Source organism: Poecilia formosa, unplaced genomic scaffold, assembly GCF_000485575.1.
Source record: "Poecilia formosa unplaced genomic scaffold, Poecilia_formosa-5.1.2 Scaffold152, whole genome shotgun sequence".
NCBI classification, from domain to species: Eukaryota; Metazoa; Chordata; class Actinopteri; order Cyprinodontiformes; family Poeciliidae; genus Poecilia; species Poecilia formosa.
In genome coordinates, this window is record NW_006800091.1 from 554,493 (window position 1) to 579,927 (window position 25,435).

Consider the following 25,435-nt stretch of genomic DNA (forward strand, 5'->3'; position numbering starts at 1 on the left):
AGTTAGAATAATATATTCTTGCTTTCTTTCTGAAGGCAATGTGCGCCGCACAGCTGGTGCTGATGCAGCGTGATGTCGACTGATAATCACTCTATAGTTTCTATTCATGAGTCACATGTTGAACCCAAACAACTGGACATGTCAGTGATTAGAAACGGTGCATTGTGCATTTTGCAGGTTGTGAGTATTAAATGTTGTATAAAAAAAAAACCCAATCCCTTATCTTCAACTTACAACTGGTTTCTCCCTGAAACTTTAGATAGAGCAACAATACCAAGAACATTTGAGTAGACTCAACTTCTTCACTCTGCCTTTTGTTTTAGATCAGGAGTCTCCAACTTCAGTCCTCCTGATCCATTTCATTCAAAATGAATCAGGCTCAGATGCCCTGGTAGGATTTTCCTGACATTTACTGATTGTATTATTTTTAGCTCCATGGAGAGATTTGAAGAAAAGAACCGAAAGATCAGGAGAAGTATTAGACTTTTACAGGATTTATGTCACAGTCCAAATTTCTGAATGTAAATTTGGATTATAAACAGGGGATTTTCTACCTCATTTGCTCCCAGCAGAGTCTACTCAGAATGATCTTGGTTATTACTTTCATTGGTTCATAGAAGTGATTATTTTTTTGGGTTTATTTGATTGTTCTTTCTTTAAGTTTTCTTTTTCTTTCACAATTTACCAGTAAAGGAAGAAAAACAAAGGTAAGTGCTGACATTGAATGTAGATTTTCATTTTTGTTTCTTTGTAGGGAAACCCAGTTTGCAGTTGTTTGTCTGATTTTAATTCAATCATAATTCTCTTTTATTGTGTACAGTGGAAACCAGAATTTTACAAACACCAAATTAACAGACAGACATTTTTGTTCTCACCTTCTGAAGTTAAATCAGATAAAACTTCGTTAGATCAATTAGAATTACCAAAATTATTTATATTTGCTAAATGCCAAAGAATTTTGCAAGAATTTTTTTTTTTTTAGAAATGTTATATTTCGGTATAGTTTCAGTATAGTTTAGTATAAGGGATAACTATATTTTAAACTGTATGACTTCAGTCAAACCTTCAGTTACAAAAATATTTAACAAGTAATAATTATTAATAATTAATAATTTAGGTGATGTTATTTGACCTAAACAGAAGAAGTTTGGTCTGATTTTATGTCGGATGGTGAGAAAAAATGTGTTTTTATTATGTGTATGTAAATGTCTGGTTTTAACTGTTTCAGGTTGTCTGTTCAGGCAGATTTTGGTCAGTTTGGTTTTCCTGGATGGGTTTGCTAAATTCATTCAACTTCAACTTGTTTTTTTATTGCATTACCTGAGCAAACCAATGCAATAAGATTAAAAACTACCCTCAAATATTTGTTAGGTTTAATATTCCATATAAAAACATGCAAAGAATTTTACATCTGAGTATGTTACTGCTATTAATTATTAGAAAGCACGGGTTGATAAACAAATATTTCTTATTTTATTTCATTTAAAACATTGTGAAGTTTGGTCATTTTGGGGATCACTGACTACTTTTTTCACTTGAAGCTGCTGTTTTTGAATTATTAGTATTTTGAGCCTTTGGTTCAGTTTTTATTTTATTTTATAGTATCGTTTAACATCTCTTAACTTAAAACATCCTGACTTTTAATTGGGAATGAAACCTTTCATATTCCCTCTAAGGTTTTTTTGTTGTTGTTTTTTAACAAAGTTGCAGCACCGCTCTGTTTGGCAGGTGATGGTAATATTACGTCTAACTGGTGTACAATATGATTCTCATCTCTTGTAAGTCTGCCCATTTATTCTTAAAGCACATAAAAACTACTGATGTTGACCAAAATGCTGCACAATTCAATGAAAGATGACAAGAATAAGAACAAGAAAAATATACTTAAAAGTAAGACCTATATATATATATATATATAAATATATTCCATACTCATACTTTATGCATTGAATGATATATTATTTGATAAATTTTCTTTTGGATTCAAAGCTGCTACTATCTCAATCAATGAGCCTGAAGAACATTTCTGTCAGAGTCAGAGTTTATTGTATTTAATTGTTTAATTAAATAAATAAAACATATAATTTTTCACGTGTCAAAGTTGGAATCTGCAGGTTAATCTCAAAGAAAACCTGTTTTAGTCAGGATAAACCTGACTGGTGTATCACTATATAAAATCTGTACAAATGCAGATATTTCTAGCATTGGATACTTTTAATTCTACTCTGCAGGACTTGCATCCGTTTCCTGGGACAAATTAAAAGTTAAAGTCTCTGCTGACTCTGTGAATTAAATCTCTTCTCTTCATTGAAGAAGATGAAGAAGTGGCGTGTTTCTCATGTTTTTCTCTTTGCACCTTGCAGCTGAAGCTTCGTCTCCCAGTGGAGCGCCTCAAAGCATCAGGAGACCCACTGAAGGTAGGCTGCACTCCTCCACAGTGAAACCTTGTCGAGTCCCTCGTCCGCTTATGACGTTCTGCCATATTTAGCGTTAGTTACTCTGTGGGTTTCCTGGTAGCACAGCTCAACTCTGCAGACTTTCATGTCCTCCTCTCACTGTGATTCGTTCAGCGGGAAGTCTGGTGGAGGACATCGGTGAAATGATCCTTCAGCTCCGGAGGCAAGTGGAAAACCTCTTCAGCATCAAGTACGGTAAGCAACAGATTAATATGGAATAATGAAAAAAGTTTTTTTTCCCTGATAATTTTGATGATCATGGTGTAGTTTGTGAAAGCCAAAAATTCAGTTTCGCCAAAAATTGGATGGAACGGCACAATAGGAACAATAATTGCTTAAGAAGCTGGCTGATCAGAGAGAGAGTAATGGAAATTTAGTGGAAGGAAAAAGTGTGGTTCATGAGTAATGTCTTGAGAGGATTGAGAAGCAAAGCTTATCCTGCCAAAATCGGGAATCAGTTTAAAATTCAGAACAACTATAAAAACGGTGCATGTATCAGTAAGTGTGTCTGTAAACTATGGAAAATTATATATGAGCACAAATGCAAAAAATTAGCTTTGCTAACAGCGGATTAGCGGATGTGTTCCTCGATGTGTTAAGATTTAACCACTTAGTGTTAAGATTTTTGTCTGCTCTCCCCTATCCCTGAATTATTTCTGCTTTGTGTCTCCAGCTGAAGCTTTGGGTCTTCCAGAACCAGCCAAGGTGCCGTACTCAAAGTTCCAGATGTACCCAGAGGATCTGTACGTCACCGGCCTGCCAGAGGGAATCTCCCTCCGAAGGCCCAACTGTTTCGGAGCGGCTAAGCTACGCAAGATCCTGGCTGTTAGCAGTCAGATCCAGTTTTTTATCAAAAGGTAGAGAACATCTACAGAAACTACCTCCATCCACTTTATTGTATATGACGCTGTGAGGCTGTGTACATTTTAATGTTGCAATTTATTAACGAAGTTGTTACTAACTGCCTCACTTTCCTTATCAGGCCTGAACTTTTAGCTGAGCAAGTTAAACAAGAGATGCCTTCGATGCCTGTTTGTGAAGCAGGTATGTCTCTGAGGAACTGGGACTGCAGTTTTCACAAGCGCAGCTGCTAGTGTCTGATTTTCACTTAAATAAACTTATTTTGTACAATATTACGAATACATAAATGGAAATAAACAAATAATTCAATTCCTTTTAAAATAAGAAAATAAAAAGTTTTTGTCAAAAATGCAATAATATAGCATTCTTTTAGTGTGATTAAAATAAAACATCAGCATGCGTTGAGCTCCAATCTGTTAGACTGAACATCAGTAACATGTAGGGTTGATCTGCTGATCAGTTTATGGATTAACTGATTAATAATTGGATAACAACGGTGCTTAAGAGGAAGTTTTGTTAACAGAGTTTGAACCAGGTGAAGCTATGCCACTAAAGGAGTTCTGGGTGAAATAAAGTTGTTTTTTATCTTTAGTGCAAAATATATATATTTATGGAGACTTTTGTCTTTTTTACTGCTCTCACTGTGTTGTTCTTTTAGAAAATTGCATTTTTGAGTGTTCATACTCCAGTTAACAATTAATCATTTACTCAGTTGCCAATTATTTGAATAATCAATTCATCACGATTAATCCGATTAATCATTACGGCCCTAGTCATCTTTACTTTAACTTGAACTTCATGTGGCTGTTTTCAGGAATGTTTTAACTTGAACTGCAGATCCCATCAGGTAGTTTGATTTATATCCATTCTGGGAAACCAATCTGTCTGTTACATCAATAAGAATAAATGCAACATCAATTTTGGACATTATAAACTTTGCTTTAAGCTGCCGGATGCTGCACTGTTCCTTATCCTGTTATATTTTTTAGCTCTGAATACATTACGTTTATTCTCAGTGTGTGCAGAGAAGAAGCTTTACAAATATGATTAAGCCTGTCCTCTCTATGATCAGAAGGATCGGGTCACTTTCAGTTCAGGCTGCATTTTAAAACGGCTTTTCTTTTTTTTGAGACAAAACAGAAAACCCTCGCAGGGATTTCCTGCAGCAGCTTCTGCTTTAATCCCTAATGAAGCTCCGCTGCTGAGCCTACGGGCTGCTGTCAACGTTTTCTGCTCGGTAAGTCTTGGGGAGACAACAAAAACAAAATGTATTGTTTTTCCACAGAGCCAGACACCAAGGACAGCGCACCAGCAGAGGACACAGCGGCTTTATCCAAGAGACCCGGATTCTCAGGTACCTTCATGTTCCACGTTTGATCCGCAGCCGCAGATCCCAGGATCAGACCTGGAGCTGCTTAGACATTAATTAGCAGAGTATTAGAGCCTGGCTACGAGATTTTTTGCTTAAAATTTTGAGAATAAAGTCAGAATATTATGACAGTATCAATCAATCAATCAAATTTTATTTGTATAGCACATTGCAGCAGCAAGGCATTTCAAAGTGCTTTACATAATTAAAATAAAAACAGCATGTGAGAAAGAGATTTAAAAAACATAATTAAAACGTAAACAGTGAGAAAGAGAAATAAAAAGCTGTAAAACTTTAGTTGAGACGCCGTCAACTGGGACTCCAACCCTTCGGACTTGAGTCAAAACGCCGTTTGACCAGGACTCTAACCTTGACAGTAGGTATAAATATCAGAAGAATGTTGTATAACGTCTAGAAAAACATTGTTAATGAAAGCAAAGCGTCGGACGTGACCGGCTATTCAAGTCTCCGGTCGTTTATCCTGCTACTGATGATCATCTGATGCTGATGTGTTAACAGGTTAAATATGTCCTGTTTGTAAAATCAACACCAAAATATTACTTCACAAGATGCTCAAAATCCCTCAATAAATTATTTTATTTTTTGTGCAGGAGTTATAATAAAGTAACTTCTTCGTTCTACTAATATTTTTACTTTATGCTGGTAATATTATGAGCTCACGCTTGTATGATTTAGACCCAATTGTCATAAGACTTTTTTCTCATATTATTATGACGTTATTCTTATAATATTGGGACATTTTGTGTTATAAATTTCTTTTCGTATGATTGTTCTCAAACCATTATAACATTATTCTCGTATCATTCTGACTTTTTATTGTATTCTTACAACTTTAATAATATTTTGACTTTCATTTGTACAACATTCTTTTCATATCATGACTTTTTTCTAGTATTATTCTCATAATGAGTTTTTCTCATTATTATAACTTTATTATGGTAATAGGACTTTATTCTTGTATTATTGCAACTACATTTTTGTATTATGACTTTTCTCGTATAACTTTATTCTTGTAATATTATCAGTTCCGTCTCGTATTGTTACGACTTTATTTTCTTTTTCTTCCAACTTTATTCCTGGAATTTAATTAATTTTTTCTTTACCGTTGTACCTTTGCAAATAAAGCAGTGTGGAAGGAAAAAAGACTTTGAAAGTGTCCTGTCTGTGTCCCATGTCAACAGAGTGCATGGAGTCCAAGCTGTCCAGGATCGACTTGGCCAACACGCTGCGGGAGCAGGTCCAGGATCTGTTCAACAGGAAGTACGGGGAGGCATTGGGCATCAAGTACCCCGTCCAAGTGCCTTACAAGAGGATCAAGAACAACCCGGACTCGGTCATCATCGAAGGCCTCCCCCCCGGCATCCCCTTCAGGAAGCCCTGCACCTTCGGCTCCCAGAACCTGGAGCGGATCCTGGCGGTCGCCGACAAAATCAGCTTCACCATCACCAGGTGGGGCGCAGGAATGACGGCTTTCTGACGTCCTTCCAGCAGAACTTCAGCAGTGATCTTGTTGTTATTCTCTGTGTTTTCAGACCATTTCAAGGACTTATTCCCAAACCAGGTATTCTAAGAATTTCATTTTAGAACCAATTCATGCATCAGAACATGGAGAGCAAAGTTAATATGTTTTATGTTCTCCTATCAGCACCTCGTCGAGTCACTTTACTAAAGAAGGCCTACGCCTCAATAAGCGGTGAGGAGAAAGTCTCTTTTTTCTTCTTCTCCTCCATCACATGCTGCGTCTTTACACTCGGTGTTGTCGCTTTCTGCCGACAGACGATGACGACATCAACCGCATGGGCGAGAAAGTGGTCCTTCGAGAGCAAGTCAAGGAGCTTTTCAACAAGAAATACGGTAACAATAATCCATTAGATCAATTCAGACCTGAGTCTGATGAAGTTTGATGAAAAATGGTAACATGCGAAAAAGTTTGAATACAAAGACAGAGAAGAGTTAAATAACGGATGTTTTCATCTGCAGGAATGCAAAACCCATAGATTTGACCATCTTTATAAAAAATAAACAATGATTAAATCAGCTTGATTCAGAAGCCAATCCGTTTTTTTGAACATATCAATTCAAAACAAACATCTTTCCAACGTACTTTGTAAGAAAAGCAGATCTAAGAATCAGTGGATCTATGAATCAACTTCATCTCACAGTAACATAAACAGACTAGATTTACCACACCGAGCCTGTTAAATTAAGACATGACAAATATTTTATGGATGCTTCAGTTGAGTAGTTTTGCAGCAATCCCTCCTTCCTAGCAGTGGCAATTGACAGTTGGTTGCATCAAAAGCTTGACTTTTTAGGAATCAATTACAGAGTAAAAATGTGGCAACAGCAGACAAATAATTAGTTAAAGTCACAGATTTAGCAGCAATCCCTCCTCTGGAGCTGCAAAGTGTCAACAGTGGACAGTTGATTTCATCAAAATGTTTAGTCAACAGTCAGTTTTGGGGACATTAGATAGATGACTGCAGCAATCTGTCATATTAAACATGCATTTGCTAACAGTGGACATCTAATTGTATCAAGTCTTTAACTTTGCAGCAATTCCTCATACTCAGCAAACATGTACTGACTGTGGACATGTAGCTGTATTTCCACTAAAGCTAAGCTGAACTTCTTGAGAAACTAGCCAGAGGTTTGTGTCGTCAGCATATGGACAGATCCATAAATCTACAACAGAATTTCTTTCATTATTACTATAAATGGAGGAAACGGTTGGACCAAGTATTGACCCTTGTGGGTCAACAAAAAGATGTAAAATCAAGCAACTAAAGTAGCCCTTTTTTTTTTTTTTTTTTTTGCTTTGTTTTTATGGAAAAGTGATGTTATTCATTGTAGAACTAAAACTTTAATATGACTTTCCACTTTTCTGTATTAAAAATGGCATTTAGTCTTCAAATCATTTTTGGCTTGGATAAAAAAAATATATATTCTGTTGTAGAAACAGGATTTGGGTCACTTTATCTCAGAACGGTTGCTAATACTTAGCTAATTTTAATAAAAGGCGATTTGGGTGCTGCAAGGTTGGATTTATTTGGAAAAGTCTCTGGACCTTCCCTGTGGTTCTACTTATTGGAAAGGTTATAAAAAGACAAATATTTTGTAAATTTTTCATTGTGAGAAGATTAGGCCAACAATAAATTTAAAAATGTTTAACAGACAAATTTGGATCATCCTTGAGCTGCAGTTCGGAGCCACAAATGACCCAGACAGACGCTCTTGCTCTGAATATTTCAAACGATTGAGTAAAGTTGGTTTTATTCACAGCTCGGTTTAATATTTCTACGTGCTCTTGTTTGTGCGGTCCAGGCGAGGCGCTGGGTTTGGACCGCTCTGTCGTCGTGCCGTACAAACTGATCCGCGGCAGTCCGGAGTCCGTGGAGGTCGGCGGTCTTCCAGACGACGTCCCCTTCCGAAACCCCAACACTTACGACATCGTGTGCCTGGAGAAAATCCTTCAAGCCGCGGATAAAGTAACGTTCAACATCAAGAGCCAGCTCCAGTGAGTGCAGAGCTGCCTGGAAGCTGTCAGCGCCTGGGTTCAGGGGAATTTAGGCTCTCATTGTGTCGCATTAAAGCTCCTGACGGTTTAAACCCACCCTTTGATATGTCACCCACTCTTGAACAAATATATTTATATAAAATAAAACAAAGCAGAGTCTGCTTTGACATCAAAGCGGCTCGTTTAAGATGAAAGAAAATGAAAAATCATTAAAATAATCCAGATTTCAGTCTCTTTCTCTGAACTTTTAGGTGTCAGAAAGTTCAGTCACCTGCAGGCTAATGGAAATGTTTTACCTTTTACAGGCCTTTTGCAGAGATCTGCAGCCAGGCTTGTAACACAGGTATGAGCAACTCAGACTGGATTTGTAGAGTTAAAATGAAAAACCTCCATCTGTTAGCTGAACCCGTCTGCTTGGTGTCTCCAGCAGGAACAGACGCCTCCACTAACCGACGGAAACGCAAGAGAGTCCAGGAGAGCAGCCGCATACCCGCCTCCTCCGACCTGGGGATATCAGCCAATCAGATTCCAGTTATGGTACTTTAGCCCCGCCTCTTTTTTTCGTCCTAATGCATTTTACGCAATAAAATGTTTTATTATTTAAAAAATGAATTGAATTGTTTGTTTGCATGTTTAATGTATTTGTAATATTATACAAAAAAAAGGTTAAATAAAAAAAGCCAGCAGAATCAACGGATGACTAAATGAATCGCTAGTCGCAGCGTTCCGGTGAAGTAAAGCTGCGGTCAGAGCCGTTGCTGTCTGCAGCGTTTTGTCCCCCTGCTGACCCGTCCTCCCTTTGTGTCCCTGCAGCAGTGGCCCATGTACATGGTGGACTACAGCGGCGTGAACGTCCAGGTTCCCGGGAAAGTCAATTACTGAAGGACAAACTCAGACTGCAGCAAGGAGGAGCTTGTTTCTCTTCCACAGAGGGACACTGGGACTTTTCCCCTGAGGAATAAGACGTGCCGATCTCTGCAGAATGCTTTTCTAAAAGCTGCAGGTTTGACTCTTGAACGGCAGAATGTATGTGCGGCAGCAAGCTTGGCTTGTTTTGCTTTTAAAAACACAAGTTATTTCACTTTTTTTTTTTAAAGCTGGAAACGTCACTAACATGTCGTTATTTCACTTTCTTTTTTTCAGTTACAAACTGTCCATTCACTGAGTCATGATTTTAAATTGAGATGTTCTGGTTCCACATTATTCAGATATTTGTACCTTTTATTTATTATATTTATTAAAATATAACATTATGTGCAGGGATGTAAAATATATTATTCTGTTATACTTTGAGGAACTCACGACACTAACTCAGATAACTATAGGTGGCTGCTAAACACGAGACTGAAGCAGCAGATTTTCAGTGTCTTAATTTGTTGTTTTGTTAAACATGAGACTAAAAAAACGGACTGAGTTTGGTCAGCAGGAAGCACTACACCTCTTTATGTTAACACCACATTAACATGTAAAATATGTCATTTAAAGTCAGCCTGAATGTATCATGTAAAGAAAAGAATGGTATGTTACTCTGCGATGACTGTCTCTGGACTAATTATATTTAATATGCTGTACCTTAACGCCAGTTAGGCCTTTGAAATAAAATGTGTTGCCTTGCACTTTGAACTTGTGGATTTTGCTTTTAATTGGTTTTGAACAGAGTTCAATCGATTACAGGATTTTCTGTCTTGTAAAAATGTATAAATATTCTTAGCTAATTCTTTGATTTATTTTAGAAATGGATAACAAATCAGTTTAGATCAATCAACATTTTTAAGAAGTTCAGTGAAACAAACCATCAGGTTCCACTAGGGGGCAGTATCTATTGTAAATGTTTTAATCAAGTTAATTGCAGGGTCTGTACTTAAGTGCATTTTAATCAAAATATATCAACAAAATAAACATTTTCAATTCAAAATCTTGCTTTGCTGCTGAAACATCTGAGCTCAAAAGCAAGTCCATATTTCTGGTTTTTAATCTGTTTTAGGATATTCAACCATGAGGTCGGTACAAAGTTTTTCCAAGAACCTCTGGTCACCATGGAGCTTCTTTAGAAATGGGAACAATGGATCCTCACATTAGCACTGGGGACATCTTTGCTGCTGCAACATGCTTAGCACTGAGATGCTACTTTAGGCTTGAATAGTTTAGCTTATAGGCTAACTCCTGTTAGCACAATTTCAACATAATAGTCTTTTTCACCATCCAATCAGATCATTTTTGAAACAAAAATTAACACTTAGTGGGCCAAGAGAAGTGACTGTCATCCATCGCGGCTTATAGATGTCACTCGTGCATCATATTTACGGGTGCACCAGAAACATGCAAATAAAAAGGTTCCAGTGTGAACCTTTGCATGTTAAAAAAGGCAATTGTGTAAAAATTAATTTCACCATTAATTAATCAATAACATGTTAAAGTCAGAGCAATAGAAATATTATTACAAACTATAAACAGGTTACAACAGAACATGTAAAAAAAATTAACTTATCCCAGATGAACCAGTTGTGCCTGATGTTGCCAATCTTTTTAAAGGTGTGGTGCAAATTAGCAACATAAAGCACAACTGGGCATATATATATATATATATATGAATAAAAATATGTCCCCAGAATTTCAAAGTGTGTTGAATCACTTCAGGTGTAACCATGTATGCAGATGATGCAACACTCTTTTCAACAATCGGTCCCGTCAACTCAACACACCACAATGAGATGATTGGAAAACAGTTCAGATTTGAAAAAAATAAATAAGTCACACCTAGTCATGATTTTATTTTGCATTGTATCTTTATTGCAGATCCATTTTTCCCCTTTTTTTAAGTTGTACACACGTCGAGGCTGAGCTGATCAGCTGTGACTGCAGCACTGTGAGCAGGATAATGTGAATACAGGAGGTTTCACCTCGTGGGAACATGGACACGTTCGCTGCAGCTTTGCTAGTCTTGTTTTAATCAAGACAACGTTGAAGACTGATTGTCACACTGTCAAATCTTAACTAGAGATTTTTTTTTGTCTCAGAGGTGAGAAAATAACTGAGGTCAGGGAGCTCGTTGTTCTCTCTCGCGCAGCAACTGCAACATTAAATGACGAAAAACAGCTGCAGAATGCCCCCAGTTTGAAGGCTTAAATAGAAGATGGCTAAACAATAATAACAAAAAATAAGTCACAACTTTTATGGCATTTTTTTTTCATATTTTTGATGCATTTATATTTTTATTTACAACTGAAGTATTGCCTCTTCTCATCAAATCTGTTCATTAAACTGACGTTGCTACTTGAAGTTTAGTGTTCCGACTGCACGTGTTCCCAGCTTTTACTGACAGGAAATAAAACAACTGAATAAAGTAACTGTCGCCGTGTCAGCTGAATGCACTGTAGGAGCTAAAGTGCTTCATGAGATTCTCATTCCCAGAGTGAGCTCCGCTTCCCGCTGCAGCTGAAAGACGAGGATACTGACGCGGCCGGGATGGGGGGCAGGGAGGAATAAAAATCACGAGTTTTCCAGTGTTTTGGAGGTTTGAAGGAGCAGGCGAACACTGAGACGAGGCCTGCGGGTTGTTGGGTTTTTTTTTGTTTTTTTTCTCTCCTCCCATCGTTTCTGTTTTGTGACGTGCAGAAATGCAGCAGCATATGAACCAGGCAGCTTCTCTGCAGAGATTATAGTCGTGTTTATTTCTTTCTTCCTCAGCTGGGAGCTGAGCTGGAGGTTTGCAGTGGAGTGGAAATGTGTGAAGCTGCGACCTAACTGCTGCTGCCGCTGCCCGGAGGTTTGAGGCAGTCCTCTGTCACGCCCTGCGAGGCCAGCTCTGACAGAACGTTGTCCAGGTAGTTTGGGTCGGGGTAGCCGTGGCCCGACATGTTGGACATCATCTCGGTTTTGTGGTGGATGCCGTTCCACACCACCGTGTCGTGCTCCCCGGTGGTGCTGGACGTTCCCACGGTGAAGATCAGGCGCCGCATCCACGCCACCTTCAGCAGCTCCAGGACCTGACATGAGCAGAGAGATGGCTGAGCCAATTGAAAGAGACGTACTGTACTTCCTTGAATAGGTTAGCATACATGCAAACATGCTATTACATTTTTTGCACCAAATCATTCTTAGATGATGAGAGTTTAGTCTGCTATTTATGGCCTCTCTCACTTTAAAGAGACAGGCTGCTGCTGGCCACGCACCCAAACTCAAATTTCTAACACGTGAAAATGGCTGCAAACCGATGCAAAGTAGTATAACCATACATCTTTGAAAAGCAGAAGGGGAGCCTCCTGCACATCCAACAAGAATGCAGCAAATGGTTTCTGGATGGGAAGTCAACACTGTTTTCCAGCAGCCATTGTACAGCACATACAGCTGTAAGACCAGATGACCAAATGTGCTAGAACTCTGTTTGGGTTGCTAGGTAACGGCACAGTGCCCGTCAACTGTTACTTCATCGGAAGGTTTTTGAAACGGCTCATTTTCCAGACACCGAAAAGCAACATTCATTTATTGCCATTAAAAACAGTTTGGTGCTTTAAGCACTTTGGCTGTTTTCAGCAGCATCAAAAACCAAAATGGAAGTACAAAACTGCAAAATGGACACTTTGCATAATGGGTCCCTTTATGGGGGTCTGGGCCATATGGAATAAAAATAACCCTCTGATGTGTAAGTTGGTCTTTTTTGACCCAGTGATGTATATATATAATTTTTTTGCAGTATCTTTGTAATTAAAAGTTTTAATCATTTCATATTCCTCAAAAAAACATGTTACTGACATCATGCAATTAAATTTTTTAATTTACCTTTTATACATTTTAAGAAATAGCACGTAGTCTGCTCAGATATGACCTACAGGCCTGGACATAAAAATGACTCGTTGCCTTTAATGTTCAACATTTCACTCCATTGTTCTACTCATTAGTAAGTTTTCAGGGTTTGGACTCCAGCTGCAACTGCTGACTATTCTAATAAACTTCATTTTTATTTGTTTAAACCTTCAACCATCGTAATAATTCATTCTACTCGACTCAAAGTGGCTCAGATCTGACAGCTGGTCTTGTTTTTACGTGATAACCTGATTAACCAGCTGACCTGACACCGTGAAACATGTTGAGGGATGATAAATTGTCCCAGAAGTTATTGTGATAAACAATAACAATGTTGTTTTGAGATCATTTTAGTAATGTAAAGATAATGGTATAATAAAGCAAGAACACATTCTCTAAGATCGATAAAATTTAAATTCGAATGAAGACTTTCGTTATGCAGTTTCTGGTAGAAAGACAGAAAAGAGGAAAAATTATAAATCATGTAAATGGAAATTATTGAGCTCATTTTAATTTATCGTATGTTTAATTGATTTATTGGTTACTGCACTTAGACAGCTGACAATTTCATAACATTTTTACGTTGATTTCACTTTTCACTAACTAAAACAGGGAAGTCAGATTAGCGACCTCCTGTTGTTACCAACAGACATGCTGCTTCCAGGCTGTGAAGGTCAGAAGGTCCTGACCTGTGTAATGATGCCACTGACCATTTGGACAGAGAGAACTGAATGTTCAGAGACTGATGAATGTAGAAGTGGATGTGATGACTGTGTGTTAGACCTGCAGGAGCCTGCAGGGAGCAGCGACAGCCTGTATCGGTTATGATGGGCTCAGATTGAATCCCAGCGTGAAGCAGACATCGTCTCCATGTTTTACCTTCCTGCCCTTGTCGTTGTCGGGGAGGAAACAGAAGCGAGGAAACCCCCTGCAGGTGAACGGCTGTCCTGGGTTGGGATGCTCCGGGCCCTGAGGAGGAGGAGGGACGAAGAACTGAGAACTCTTACACAGCTTGAGGCTGAAGCGATTAATCGAATTAATCATGATTGATTGTTGAGATAATCGTCAGAAAAGGCTCCTTTTAATGCCACATATGTAAAAACGGTTCCTGATCTGGACGTTCGACTTTAGTTCTGGTTTCATTGGTCTTTGTTTGTATTTGCTGTAAATTCTGGAGGTGACATCACTTCAATTCGACACTTGAGGACAACATGTTTACAGACAACAGTTATTTTTCACCTCTAATGTAAAATGTACATTTCTTGTACATTTTTGATTTAATTACAACTCTGACTACGTTGCTCTTTCCGTAAATGGCCTTTTTTTGGGGGGTCTGTAAACTCCAGTTAACAATTAATTGATTAATAAAACAGCTGACGATTATTCCTATAACTGATTAATCCCGACTAATCGTTCAGCACCTGTAAGGTGAGGTGGGGCTGGCGTACCTGTATCCCAGGTGGGATGCTGTAGATGATCTGAATGGTGCCGCAGTCGGGGTGACCAGGCAGCGACTGAGCGACGCTGTAGATCTCCATCTTGCCTTTGGGCTGCGTGCCGGTCTTCTCTCCATAGATGGTCTTGCAGGACGGACACTGCAGGCTGCCGTCCTGCGAGGAGGAGGCGGAGCCTTAAGACTGAACTCAACAACCAGATCAGGGCTGCGTCCTCTTTCACAGTAAAATTCAAGCATTTTCAAGGCAAGTTTTCAAACATTTCAAGCACCTGTATGAATGCTGCGGCCATGTTTGCTTTCTATATGTATTCGTGCGGCACTCTGAGTTCTGCAGATGTAGTTCGGGCCTCTGATCTGTTACGTACCTTTGTTCCGTTGTTGTACATGGCCAGCATGCAGAGCATGTGCAGGGTGTGTCCACACTTGATGAATTTCCCAACGGCCTGCGGCACGATGCTCTGGCCTCCCTCCTCTGACGGCGGCGTCTCATAGCTGGACGGGTTGGACAGCTGCTCCATGCAGATGATGCAGTCCTGAACAGGACAGAGAGCCACGCAGTCAGAAAACCAAATCCAGGAAATATTCACTTTATGTTGGGACTGCAGTCCTGGAGAGAGGTCTTAGCATTCAAAAAGCACAGGTAAATCTGTGAAACTGCTTTGTCTACCAAACACTATGTCGTCGTCGTTTAGTGTTGGCGACCGTTGCCTCAAAAGAAAAGTTTACGCAGCAGCTAAATACGACTTTTAACCCCTAAGAAATCTGATCTGTGCTGCTTCAATGTGTGGCGATACGACTCTCACCGATCATATACACCTGGCATTCAGCTGGAGTTCATTCAGCAAATCAGATTTGTTGTAGGTATGCAGAGTATGATCTAGGACTGAAACGATTAATCTGATAAATTGTGATTAATCGATTACTAAAGTAATCGTCAACTAATTTAGTAGTACAGGCTCAGAACTAGGCCAGTTGCTGAAAGAACGTGTTACGAGCAGTAATTAAGGCAAACATGTACAGAAAGTACATATGTTTTGTATTTAAGATAAAAATGTTAAAAGTCTGTAAATATGTTTTACCCAAAACTCCTCAAGTGGCAGTTTGAGCTTCACCCAAATTCTGTTAAAGAAAGAATAATTAATAGGTTAATCCAAAAATGATCACCGGATCAGTTCCACGCTGATGTGGTGAAAACTGGAAGAGCTTTTCGTATGTTTGAAGTATAATTTTTGATCCAGACGCATCGTTTGCTACAAATGATCAGCAGTTCACTAAAGAAATGCTGTTAAGACATTTTAGGCAATAAAATGCTTTTGTTTAAAAAGAACTGAATTGTTTATTTACATCTTTAATGTATTTCTAAAATCATATAAAAAGGCGTAAGTGGTTAAATGATAAAGCTACAGATTTTTTTTATGATTAATGGTCAAAATAACAGCTGGCCAGTTAAAAACACAAGACCAAAGAACAAGACGACGAGAACGGCTCCCATTCGGTCAGGATTTGGCCCAGAAGTTATGAATACGGAGAATCAACACTGGAAATATTGAGTCGTTGCATAAATGTAATTATTTACCAACACACTCCATCTAGAAGGAATTCATTTTAAAGTACACCTCAGGAGCAGGTTGTAAACTAATTTAAACTGCTGTCGGTACATTAATTAATGATACAAACGCAGGGCAATAACTTTCCGTTTAGTCAGCCGTGTCTGTCAAATGCTTCTCTGATTGTTTCTAATCAGGATACTGATGAGTCGGGGAAACGTGGGAAACCTTTACCTCCTCTGGAGCGTCAGCCACAACCTCCATGTAGCGCTGGATCACGTCTTCTGACCTCTGGGCTGGCGCTGGCAGCGGGACGAAACGGGAGAACAGACATCTGATTATTTTCCTCAAGAAGACGACGTGATAAATTCACGTTTACATGCAAACTGTCGATGAGAGACGATGTGAGGACAGGGCGAGCGTGGAGATGGAGACGGACATTAATGACAGTTAATAAAACATTTCAGACCCAAAGTCCAGGTTAAACACCTCCGATTGACTCAGCTCCATCTTTTCTTCATTACTGTCAGTTAGGAGGGTTTACTGAAGTTTGTTAGTTGCAAACTGGTGCAGCAACATTATGACAGAGTACTAGGGCCAGACCAACAAATGCTGTTAATTACGAGTATTAATAGTATTGCTACCACAATGAAATCAGAAAATCATTAGAAAAAAAATTGGATAAAGAGAGAAGCTTCAATAATAGTTAAAGATCTGATGTGAGTTTTTCTTCAAAATGGACTCAGTCGTCTGCAAAGTCCTGCTGCTTATGTGGTAAAAGATTTAGTAAAAAAAAGGATTTAGTCACACGATTCTCAACTTTGCTCATTTTAATTCAGTTTTTGTCGGAGTTATAAGATTACATCTTCCTTCCCCTAAAATGACTTTCTTCTGGTAAAATGACGATTATTCTGACCTTCATACAACGTGTCTCCTATATTAGAACTTTATTCTCACAATGTGCCATTATTTTCATATTACGACTTTATTCTTGTAACTTGACTGTCATATGGCTTTTTTCTTGTACAACTATCATATGTTTTTCTTGAATTAAGTTTTTTTTGTAATGCGTATTATCGTATAATTTCAACTTTGTAGCATAATTCTTACAAATTCCTCTTATTAGACTTTTTATTGTATTACAACTTTATTCTCAACTTCTCACATTATTACTGCTTTTTCAGAATTATTACAACGCCTTTGCATTACAACTTTTTTTGGTAATACGAGTTTAGTCTTGTATTAAACTTTTGTCGTACGACTTTATTTGACGTATTTCAACTTTTTTCTCGTATTGTCACGATTTTATTCTTGTAATGTGACTTTGTCACTATTATTAAGCTTTTTATTACTATTAAGCTAAATTCTTGTACAACTTTTTGATGTTTTTTTCTTAGTCTGGCCCTGATACTACTTCGTAGATGATAGATTATCTGTCAGGGTTTCCATATTTCTCAGTCGTCTACATGCTGAACCATCAGACCAGATGGTTGCCTTGTCCAGCCGCTCCTGGTTGAAGTGGAAGCAGCCTGAGCTCATGCAGGGCTGGAAACGTTGCGATTTATCAGAAACTATACAAAGTAGCTTGAAATAGTGACATGAATTGATCACAGCCATCACTGTCTGTCACTGCATTCGCTTATTTTCCTTAGACAAATATCAGGAAAGTGTACTGTATATAACCAATCCAGCAAAAATATTCCAACACATTTTCCTATTATATTATAACTTATACTGCATATTTTGCTTTGCTCTTGAACAGATTTTAAATCAGCACAATTAACCAATCAGTTTATCCCTAGTTTCCTGGGGAAGACGGGGGTTTGTAGTCGGTACAAATTTAAATCAGTTTAACGCTGTAATACTCAGAAAAGTATGAACTGGATTATCAGAGATTAAGGACAAAAACTTTAAAATATTTTTTTTTAAATCAATAAAAACAGGGGGAAAAATAGAAATGTCAAAGCTTCCATGTTTGGTGCATAAAAACCATGAAGAATCCCAAAGTAAAGGTCGTCTTCTACCTTTATATCAACATAAAAGCTCCTTGTTTACTAGACGCAAATTAATAAATAACATCTGGTAAGCTGTAATTTCATGCAGGCTATTTTAATTTTTCCAGACCGAAATTCCAACTTTTTCAAAACCTTGAGGGAGCCTCGGAACGAGGGTGAATCTACCGGGGCATCGCTGCAGGCACAGCGATTTCATGTCTTTTTTTTTGGCAGCTTGTCGACACGTTCTGTTCCTTCACCACCTCATGTTGTCGCGTCGCCTCCAACCCCACCTGCAGCCCTGGTGAGAGCTATGATCTCTTCCTACAGGCACAGAGTTCCTCTGCTTTCTCATTTGAAAGCAAACTTTTTAAGTTCAAGGATGAAAAAAAAAAAAAAAAAAATCTGGTTTGAAAAACCAGATGTGAAACAAAAGAACTTTCCTTCCTACAGACTCCAGCTGCTTGACGCAAAAACTATTTTTTCCATATTAAGCTAAACAAATAAAATGAGTCACAGCAAGAAATTATTTAGTGTGCAGCATCTCTGTACTGCAAGCACTAGCCTCTGCAGCTCGTCCTTCCTTTAAACTTTAACGCCGACCTCTGGAGGGAGACGAGGTTGCATCACTAACTCCTGATATTTCTGAGGTTTTTCACAGCAGATCTGCTGTTTTAAGTGTTGCTGCATCAACACAACTGTTACAGTAACAGTTTCCTGACAAGCTCAGCCTTACTGTCAGCAGTTTTTAAAAGTTTCTTTTCTTCCTTTGTTGTTTATTTTATTTAATTCTGAATTATTTTATTCAATCCAGTCTGGAGGATTAATAACTTTTACTGTCCGCTTCTCTTTTTTTGTTTCAAAATGTTCGATATTGAATCTTTTTTTTTCCTATTTTTACTGGACAGCTACAGTGTAAAACTTATTGCATCACTAAAAGCTGTTCACATTTTCTGTTGAATGGATTTTATGTGACAAATAGAATGTGTGTATAATTGGGAATAAAGGTGTTTTGTTTTTTTTTTTACTTTAGAAACAAATACAAATCTGAGAAGTGTGGCATGCATCTGTAATATGACCGCATCTCTATTAGTGGTACGGCTGATCTAGAGGTTGAAATTCAACTCAAGATAAGTTCAATTTGATGTGTGAACTTTAAAGTCTTGCCACAGATTATTTACAGGATTAACGTCCTGCCTTTGACTGGGCCGTTCTAATACATGAACACAGTTTGACCCTAATCCTTTTCCCTCTCAGGTGTTCTGGAGCAACTGGTTTTCTTGCAGGAAAACCGGTTCCACATCACAACTGTCCAGAGTGCAAAAATTCTTCCATCTGCAGAGCATCCAAAACCAGACACAAAAATGTCCAAAAACCCAAATCTTCAACACAAACATGAATCCAATTACAAATCTACAGAAGAACAACATGAAGCTATTGCTCAGGGGACGCATTAAACCGACCATGAATCAATTCATTACTGCCCACTAATGTTTTCTAGTTTGCATTAGTAGAAGAATGTTTCTGCAGTGGGCTCCAGCCCAGGGGCCCAGATCCTTGTAAGTCCGGCCCTGCTGATGCATCTGTAGCGGTTTCCAATCCAACGTGTTGATTGATCAACAAGTTCTTGATAAAACGACAGTAAAGCTTTGGGCTACAAAGGGAACAAATTCAAGCGGTTTGAATACTTTTAAAAGGCGTCGTGTTTTAAAGATAAAGGAAAGCAGGACTTTAACAACCTGACTGATTCTGGAGGTAAAGTAAAACAGCAATGATTATTTTAGTAATCGATTAATCAATTATTCTGAATATTGAGAGATTAATCGCATGAAAACAGTAGTCACATTCAGCATCCTGGTGAGCCTTTTTTTTAAGTACTTTTTTTGCTAAATGCAGTCATATTGTACTCTTGATTATTTGTAGCATAGAATGAATCTGTGGCTAAAAATATACTTCACTCAACATATGAAAAGCCATGCCACTTAAGGAGTTCCCGTTAAAGTTTTTTTTTTTTTTTTTAAGTTTTTTTTATCTGAAATGCAAAATGAAAATATTTTTTACAGTTTTTGCTCAATTACTGCAAAATATCCTTTCCTGAGTCTTTATACTCCAGTTACTGATTAGTCAACGACTAAATTAGTTGACGATTATTTCAATAACCGATTAATCACAATTTAATTCAATTAATCAGTTGTGGCCTCATTATTGTCCTGACTATATTTTTCTTCAGCAAATAGCTACTTTTAAGAGCCAACAATCGATTACTAAAGTAATTGACAATTATTCCAATAATCAATTAATCGCTTCAGCCCTAGTTGCTGTTGCTGTTTAGTTCCTGATATTGAGAAAACACTTTTACCAAACCTGGCATTTTCCACACGTCACACTGAGATATCCACAGGTGAAAGCAAATGTTTTAAAGCAGCGACACTGATGTGAACGTCACGATGAGATGACAGAGCAAACAGAGCGGGATTAGTGCGGGACACGTGAAAACAAAAATCCTATGTGGAGGATGAAATGCTCCTCAAGCCGGTGGAGGATGACGATGGAGATGAAGAGGTGGATTTTGGCTCATAGCGAGGTAGCTACCTCTCCTGTGCTGCCTCTTTGCTCTCCTAACTGAACTGCTGCTGCTGCTGTGGGGCCTGCTGGCTGTGGGGAGGAGAGGAGGAGGAGGAGGAAGAGCAAAAGGAGCAGGTTGTTGCTGCTGATGCTGCTGCTGCAGGGGCTGCTGCTGCTGCTGCTGAGGGAGGGGGGCGGAGGTGAAGTGCACGCCGAGTCCCACCGCTGACATCAAAATGGAGGCCATGCCTGGAGCGAGGGTGAGGTGGGGGTGGGGTGGGAATGGGTCGGGATGAGTCGGGAGCGAGTGAGGGGGTGCAGGAGCAGAAAGGAACAAATCGAAAGAATGAGTGATGCAGCAGCGGCAGCGACAGCGGCCACTGCGACTCTCACTCACGGACAAAAAATCACAAGGTCTGAACAGGAGTCGCAGGTTTCAGTGGCCAAACTCTAAGGGATAACGAGACAGCGTTCTGGACGCGTCGCCAAGGAGATGGACGAAAACTTTACATTGTCCCCGGAGGAGAGCAAAGAAATATAACGTAGTTTGTTGATGCCATCCAACAAGTAAGGAGTCCCGAAGGTGATAAAACCCACCGCAGTGAACGCATCGCACCTTAAGATGCATTCAAACTGATTCCAGATCATAAAAATGCGGCTCCAGAATCTAAAAAGGAACTATCAAATTTAATGTTTGTTCTAAAAAAAATGATAATAAAATACTCAATGAGGCTCCGGGACATGGTGATAAAGATAAACTGCATCTGAGCCTGAACTGTATTACTTTGCTGTCTGCAAAAAATAAAAAGACTAACTTAAAAAGTTTTACTTAAAAGTAAACTAATTTCTTCAGATATGTTAATATCTAATGAGGTTTTTATTGTTGTGGTTTTTAATGGCAACCAAACAGTCTGATGTGGTTTGTTTTTACTGCCGTTTCCATCCCACATGTATTTAAACTCCAATTCAACGACTTGCTGTCAGGAGTTTTAACTTCACCCTTAGTCGGTGCAGATGTAGTTTTCCTGCCTGCTAAGCAGCTCTTATTGAGATTTAATGACAACGATCCAAACGAGCTCCAGGAATGAATCGAAACAGAAAACTGCATGTTTACAAGATGAAATGTGACATCAAGCAAGCAATTTTCTAAACCGTGGAGCTGCTTGTGTTGAAGTTATTTTTGATTTTCTAGCTTGGTTTGTCAGAAAGTTAGATAAAGATGTTTTTTTTTTATTTGCTGAATCTTTCTAAGGGATTCAATTCTCAGGATTTTATTGCCTCTCATTAACTTCAAACAAATAAAGAGTTGATGTTTTCCTGCATGCGTTCAATTCGACCAAAAATTCTTGAAGGCCAACTCTAACACTCTGCTGTACAACTCACGGAAGGGATGGCTAAAATAAAAGCCACTTTCTGAAAAATATTTTGTCATTTTTTTTCTTGTTGAGAAAAGAAAGTAAAAAGAAAAATTCAATGAAAATCCAATCTGGTATGACAAAAATCTGAGATATTGTTTGTACTCCATATTGCCAACAGGAAATGTGAAATAGCCACAGATGAAGTAACACATTGATGTAGTGAAACACTAAATAAATAAATAAAACCTACAGGGGGAGCTATTAAACAAAGCTTACAATTTGGACGGGGTTTTTTTCTGTACATTTTCTTCTCTACCACTTCAATAAACACACTAAGCACTTAAAAACCAGCTGGGTGGTTTTTTGGTTTTTTTGGGGAGCAATGAGTTTTTTTGTTGATGTTTTTTTTTGGTGTCTGAAAAACCTCCAGAATGTAACGTCACAAATCAACAGGCGCCGTCCCTCACAGCAAAACCTAGCATTACCAAGCAACCCAAGCTGAGCAACCCAATGGCTGCTGGAAAAGCAGCCATTGTAGAGTGTGCTGTTGACTTACAATCCAGAAACCACTTGCTGCATTATTAACTGGTGTGCAGGAGGCTCTACTAATGCTTTTCAAAGATGCACAGCTGTATAATTGTGCATTCCTTTGCAGCCATTTTCACATGCAAGTGGCCAGCTGCTGCTTATTTGGATTTAAAGTGAGAAGACGCCCCTAAAACAGCTTGGCTTGAAATTAGGCAGAACAGAAGAGACTAAAATCCCATTATCTAAGAATGATTTTGTGCAAAAAAATGAAACAAACATGTTTGTACCTATTTTAAAATGTTCAAAGAAGCATAACATGTCACCTTTAAGAAGTAAGAAAATTCATGTCCCCCCGACCAACGCATAACCTACTGTGGCTCAAGCTAGCAGACGCTACCCGTTTCAGAAATGTGTCAGGGTTACCACACCATGCATATCCGCATCAGCTGAACACCTTCAACGTTTAGCTCCACATAATGACACAAAAATAAATCTCCAAAACTAATAGGATTTCTGCAGCTGCAGATGTTGAAACATGCATATGATTTTTTTTTATATTTACGTTTTGGAGCCACCAGTATTTGTTCTGCGTGCGCCAAATGCAGTTTGGTTATCATTGCTGTTCATTTCAGTCTGATGAGCAGTAAAACTGCATTAGGAGAAGATGCTGCGCCGGTGACCTTCCATTTGAAATCATTTACTCAAAGTCTCAGTTGGGTGCTCCCGCCTAATGAGGTTCTGGTCCAGCAGCCTCTGATTGGACTGATCCAGTCAGCTCGGCACCTGGCTTTTAAATTAAAAAGGTGCGCAGCAGGAGAAAACAAAGTGACAGAAAATACTTTATCTAACATTTAATGACAGCCCTATCTAACGTTACCATGTTTAATTATGCAGAACTGTTTTTTTTTCTCTCTGCTGAATGCATCAGTTCATTTCAATTAAATTCCTCAATTTTTACTCAAACATCGCTGATTAAAAAAGTTTCAAAGTGAGGTTTGAAGCTCGGCCTCAGAGCCACATGGCCGGACTAAATGTAAGATTTTGACCAAACCATTTCTAATTTAAACACGATGGCTTGATATGATTTTGAATTGTGCTGACGTTGGGGAGCCGAGCAGCATGAATATGCATTAAATTATGAATATTTTCTGCTCAAGCTGAGCCTCAGTGAGTCTTATTAAGAATTGAAATATCTTATATACTTTATGAAAATTGAGTGCTTGGAACAAAAAAAAAAACAGCAGGGAGAACATTCCAAAATACAACTTTGAGCAGATTTGTAAGGTTTGTCCAGCAAAGCAGATTTCAATGTCAGACTAGCTCTGAACATGCATAAAACAACGAGGCCCAACATGGAGACGCTTTGGTTCAATAGCAAAAATCTCTCCCTGTTTTATTTAAAGCAGAACTGAAATCAAATCTCAAAATATTGATATTGCATGAATATCACTTAGTGAAACACTTCCATAAAACATTTTAGGGAATCACTTCTCCGGCCCAAAACTTCACTTGTTTCAAATGCCTTTGGTCATAAATGCTGAATTGGGGGCGGAGTTACCGTCCCTTGTTGATGATGTCACTGTGCCTCAGCTCAGCTCTAAAACGACTCTACTGTCCAGTTATTCATTAGTGGAAATGGAAGAAGACTGTTGTATATGAAGAGATGCTGGAAGACTTTATGGGGGTAAAGGATGTACAGCCATGACAGGATGATAGCAGCTCAGAATACCGTATTTTCTGGACTATAAAGCGCACTTAAAAGTCTTTCATTTGATCAAAAAACAACTTAGAATCTGGAGCATCTTATATATCATTCTGGAGTAAAACCATCCCCCTCTAGTGAATTGGTTACCAGCGCTCTGTCAAAATGTTTTAGTTACGTTACGGTTCCCGTAGTCAGGAGCATCGTGGAGTTTTGTTTCACTTAACGTGCCTTATGTGTGAAAATGTGAAATTTGTGAATTTAGTGCATTAATAAAGATTTCTATTCTGGTAATTATGTGCAGCACATATTTGCTTGAGAAAAGCCTCCTTGTCGTTTTGTCTCATTGTCCAGTGCTAAACCAACAATTCATTCATGTTGAAATATTTTTAAGTTTTTTGGGGTTTTTTTTTTGGGCCTGGACGGATTGTGTACGGCTTCTGACTTCAGTTCCTGAATGATACAAATTTGGCCGCGCCGCACAGGAGTTTGATGGAAACTTTATATTTTTAATTAGGACAAAACTATTACAAAGTAATGGATTCTTACAACAGAAAAGAAATTATTTGACTTCAAACCACCACGCCTTTGTGCATTCTCTTGTAAGAACAAGTGACTTTTACTCTAAAACAAACTGTGCTGCAGCCTTTGTTAAATATAGAAAGCATTTTCAAAGACACTGAAAAATCCTGATATTGTTCAAAATCGACTAAATTGTAATTTTTTATTATTTTTTTTCCAAACGAATTTCAAGTAACTTTAATGAAGCAAAACTTAAAAACCTTTTAAAGTTTTGAATTGAGAATAATGTACAAATCCTTTTCCTCCAATAAATCTGACTAGTTTATTTGTTTAAATAAAGCATTATATACTTGGATAAGGCAGATCGAAAGTGAAGATTCAAGCATGTTGGTCATTCACAACATTTTTGTTGGTATTTGGTTTCAACATGCTAGGAAAACTATCCTGAAATAGAACTGGAGCAACGGAGGAACTGGTTTTACAGAAACCGGCTCATCTGCATGCTAAAGGACAGCTGGCAGAGATTATAAAAGTAAAACCTTTTAATGTGGTTAAAAAGAAATAACACATGCAAACCCTTCAGCGGTCAAGGACCTCTAGCTTTTCTATTTGAAAAAAAAAAAGAGATTTTAAATAAATGAGCTTGATTAGAAGGACAGATTATGTTATGTAGATTTTCACACATGAGGAAATGTTTCCATGCACTCTCTCTCTTAGCATTTTAACATCTTTAAAT

The 25,435-nt window shown here is 38.3% G+C and overlaps 2 protein-coding genes across 6 annotated transcripts in view; one reads left to right on the plus strand and one right to left on the minus strand.

The window, feature by feature from the left end:
* gtf2ird1 (GTF2I repeat domain containing 1) overlaps nt 1-9,847 on the plus strand; it is a 35,864-nt gene extending 26,017 nt beyond the window's left edge. For all 3 annotated transcript variants that reach the window (XM_007563870.2, XM_007563869.2, XM_016677285.1), the window contains exons 15-27: nt 2,364-2,417; nt 2,571-2,651; nt 3,130-3,313; nt 3,439-3,500; nt 4,603-4,671; nt 5,889-6,156; nt 6,240-6,268; nt 6,353-6,400; nt 6,484-6,561; nt 8,032-8,224; nt 8,530-8,567; nt 8,652-8,761; nt 9,038-9,847. In XM_007563870.2, coding sequence (XP_007563932.1) covers nt 2,364-2,417; nt 2,571-2,651; nt 3,130-3,313; nt 3,439-3,500; nt 4,603-4,671; nt 5,889-6,156; nt 6,240-6,268; nt 6,353-6,400; nt 6,484-6,561; nt 8,032-8,224; nt 8,530-8,567; nt 8,652-8,761; nt 9,038-9,106 — 1,283 coding nt within the window. In that variant the 3' untranslated portion in view covers nt 9,107-9,847. The remainder of the gene's footprint in view (nt 1-2,363; nt 2,418-2,570; nt 2,652-3,129; nt 3,314-3,438; nt 3,501-4,602; nt 4,672-5,888; nt 6,157-6,239; nt 6,269-6,352; nt 6,401-6,483; nt 6,562-8,031; nt 8,225-8,529; nt 8,568-8,651; nt 8,762-9,037) is intronic.
* dtx2 (deltex 2, E3 ubiquitin ligase) overlaps nt 1-25,435 on the minus strand; it is a 33,406-nt gene that overhangs the window by 2,033 nt on the left and 5,938 nt on the right. Inside the window, exons 4-9 of one of the 3 annotated variants that reach the window (XM_016677286.1) lie at nt 20,617-20,838; nt 16,265-16,332; nt 14,849-15,016; nt 14,476-14,637; nt 13,907-13,996; nt 11,228-12,210 (exon numbers count right to left, since the gene is read on the minus strand). In XM_016677286.1, the coding sequence (XP_016532772.1) occupies nt 11,965-12,210; nt 13,907-13,996; nt 14,476-14,637; nt 14,849-15,016; nt 16,265-16,332; nt 20,617-20,838 (956 nt within the window). In that variant the 3' untranslated portion in view covers nt 11,228-11,964. Of the gene's footprint in view, nt 1-11,227; nt 12,211-13,275; nt 13,997-14,475; nt 14,638-14,848; nt 15,017-16,264; nt 16,333-20,616; nt 20,839-25,435 lie in introns of those variants that run through there. The other 2 variants (XR_001663591.1, XM_007563872.2) reach the window with 2 other exon arrangements.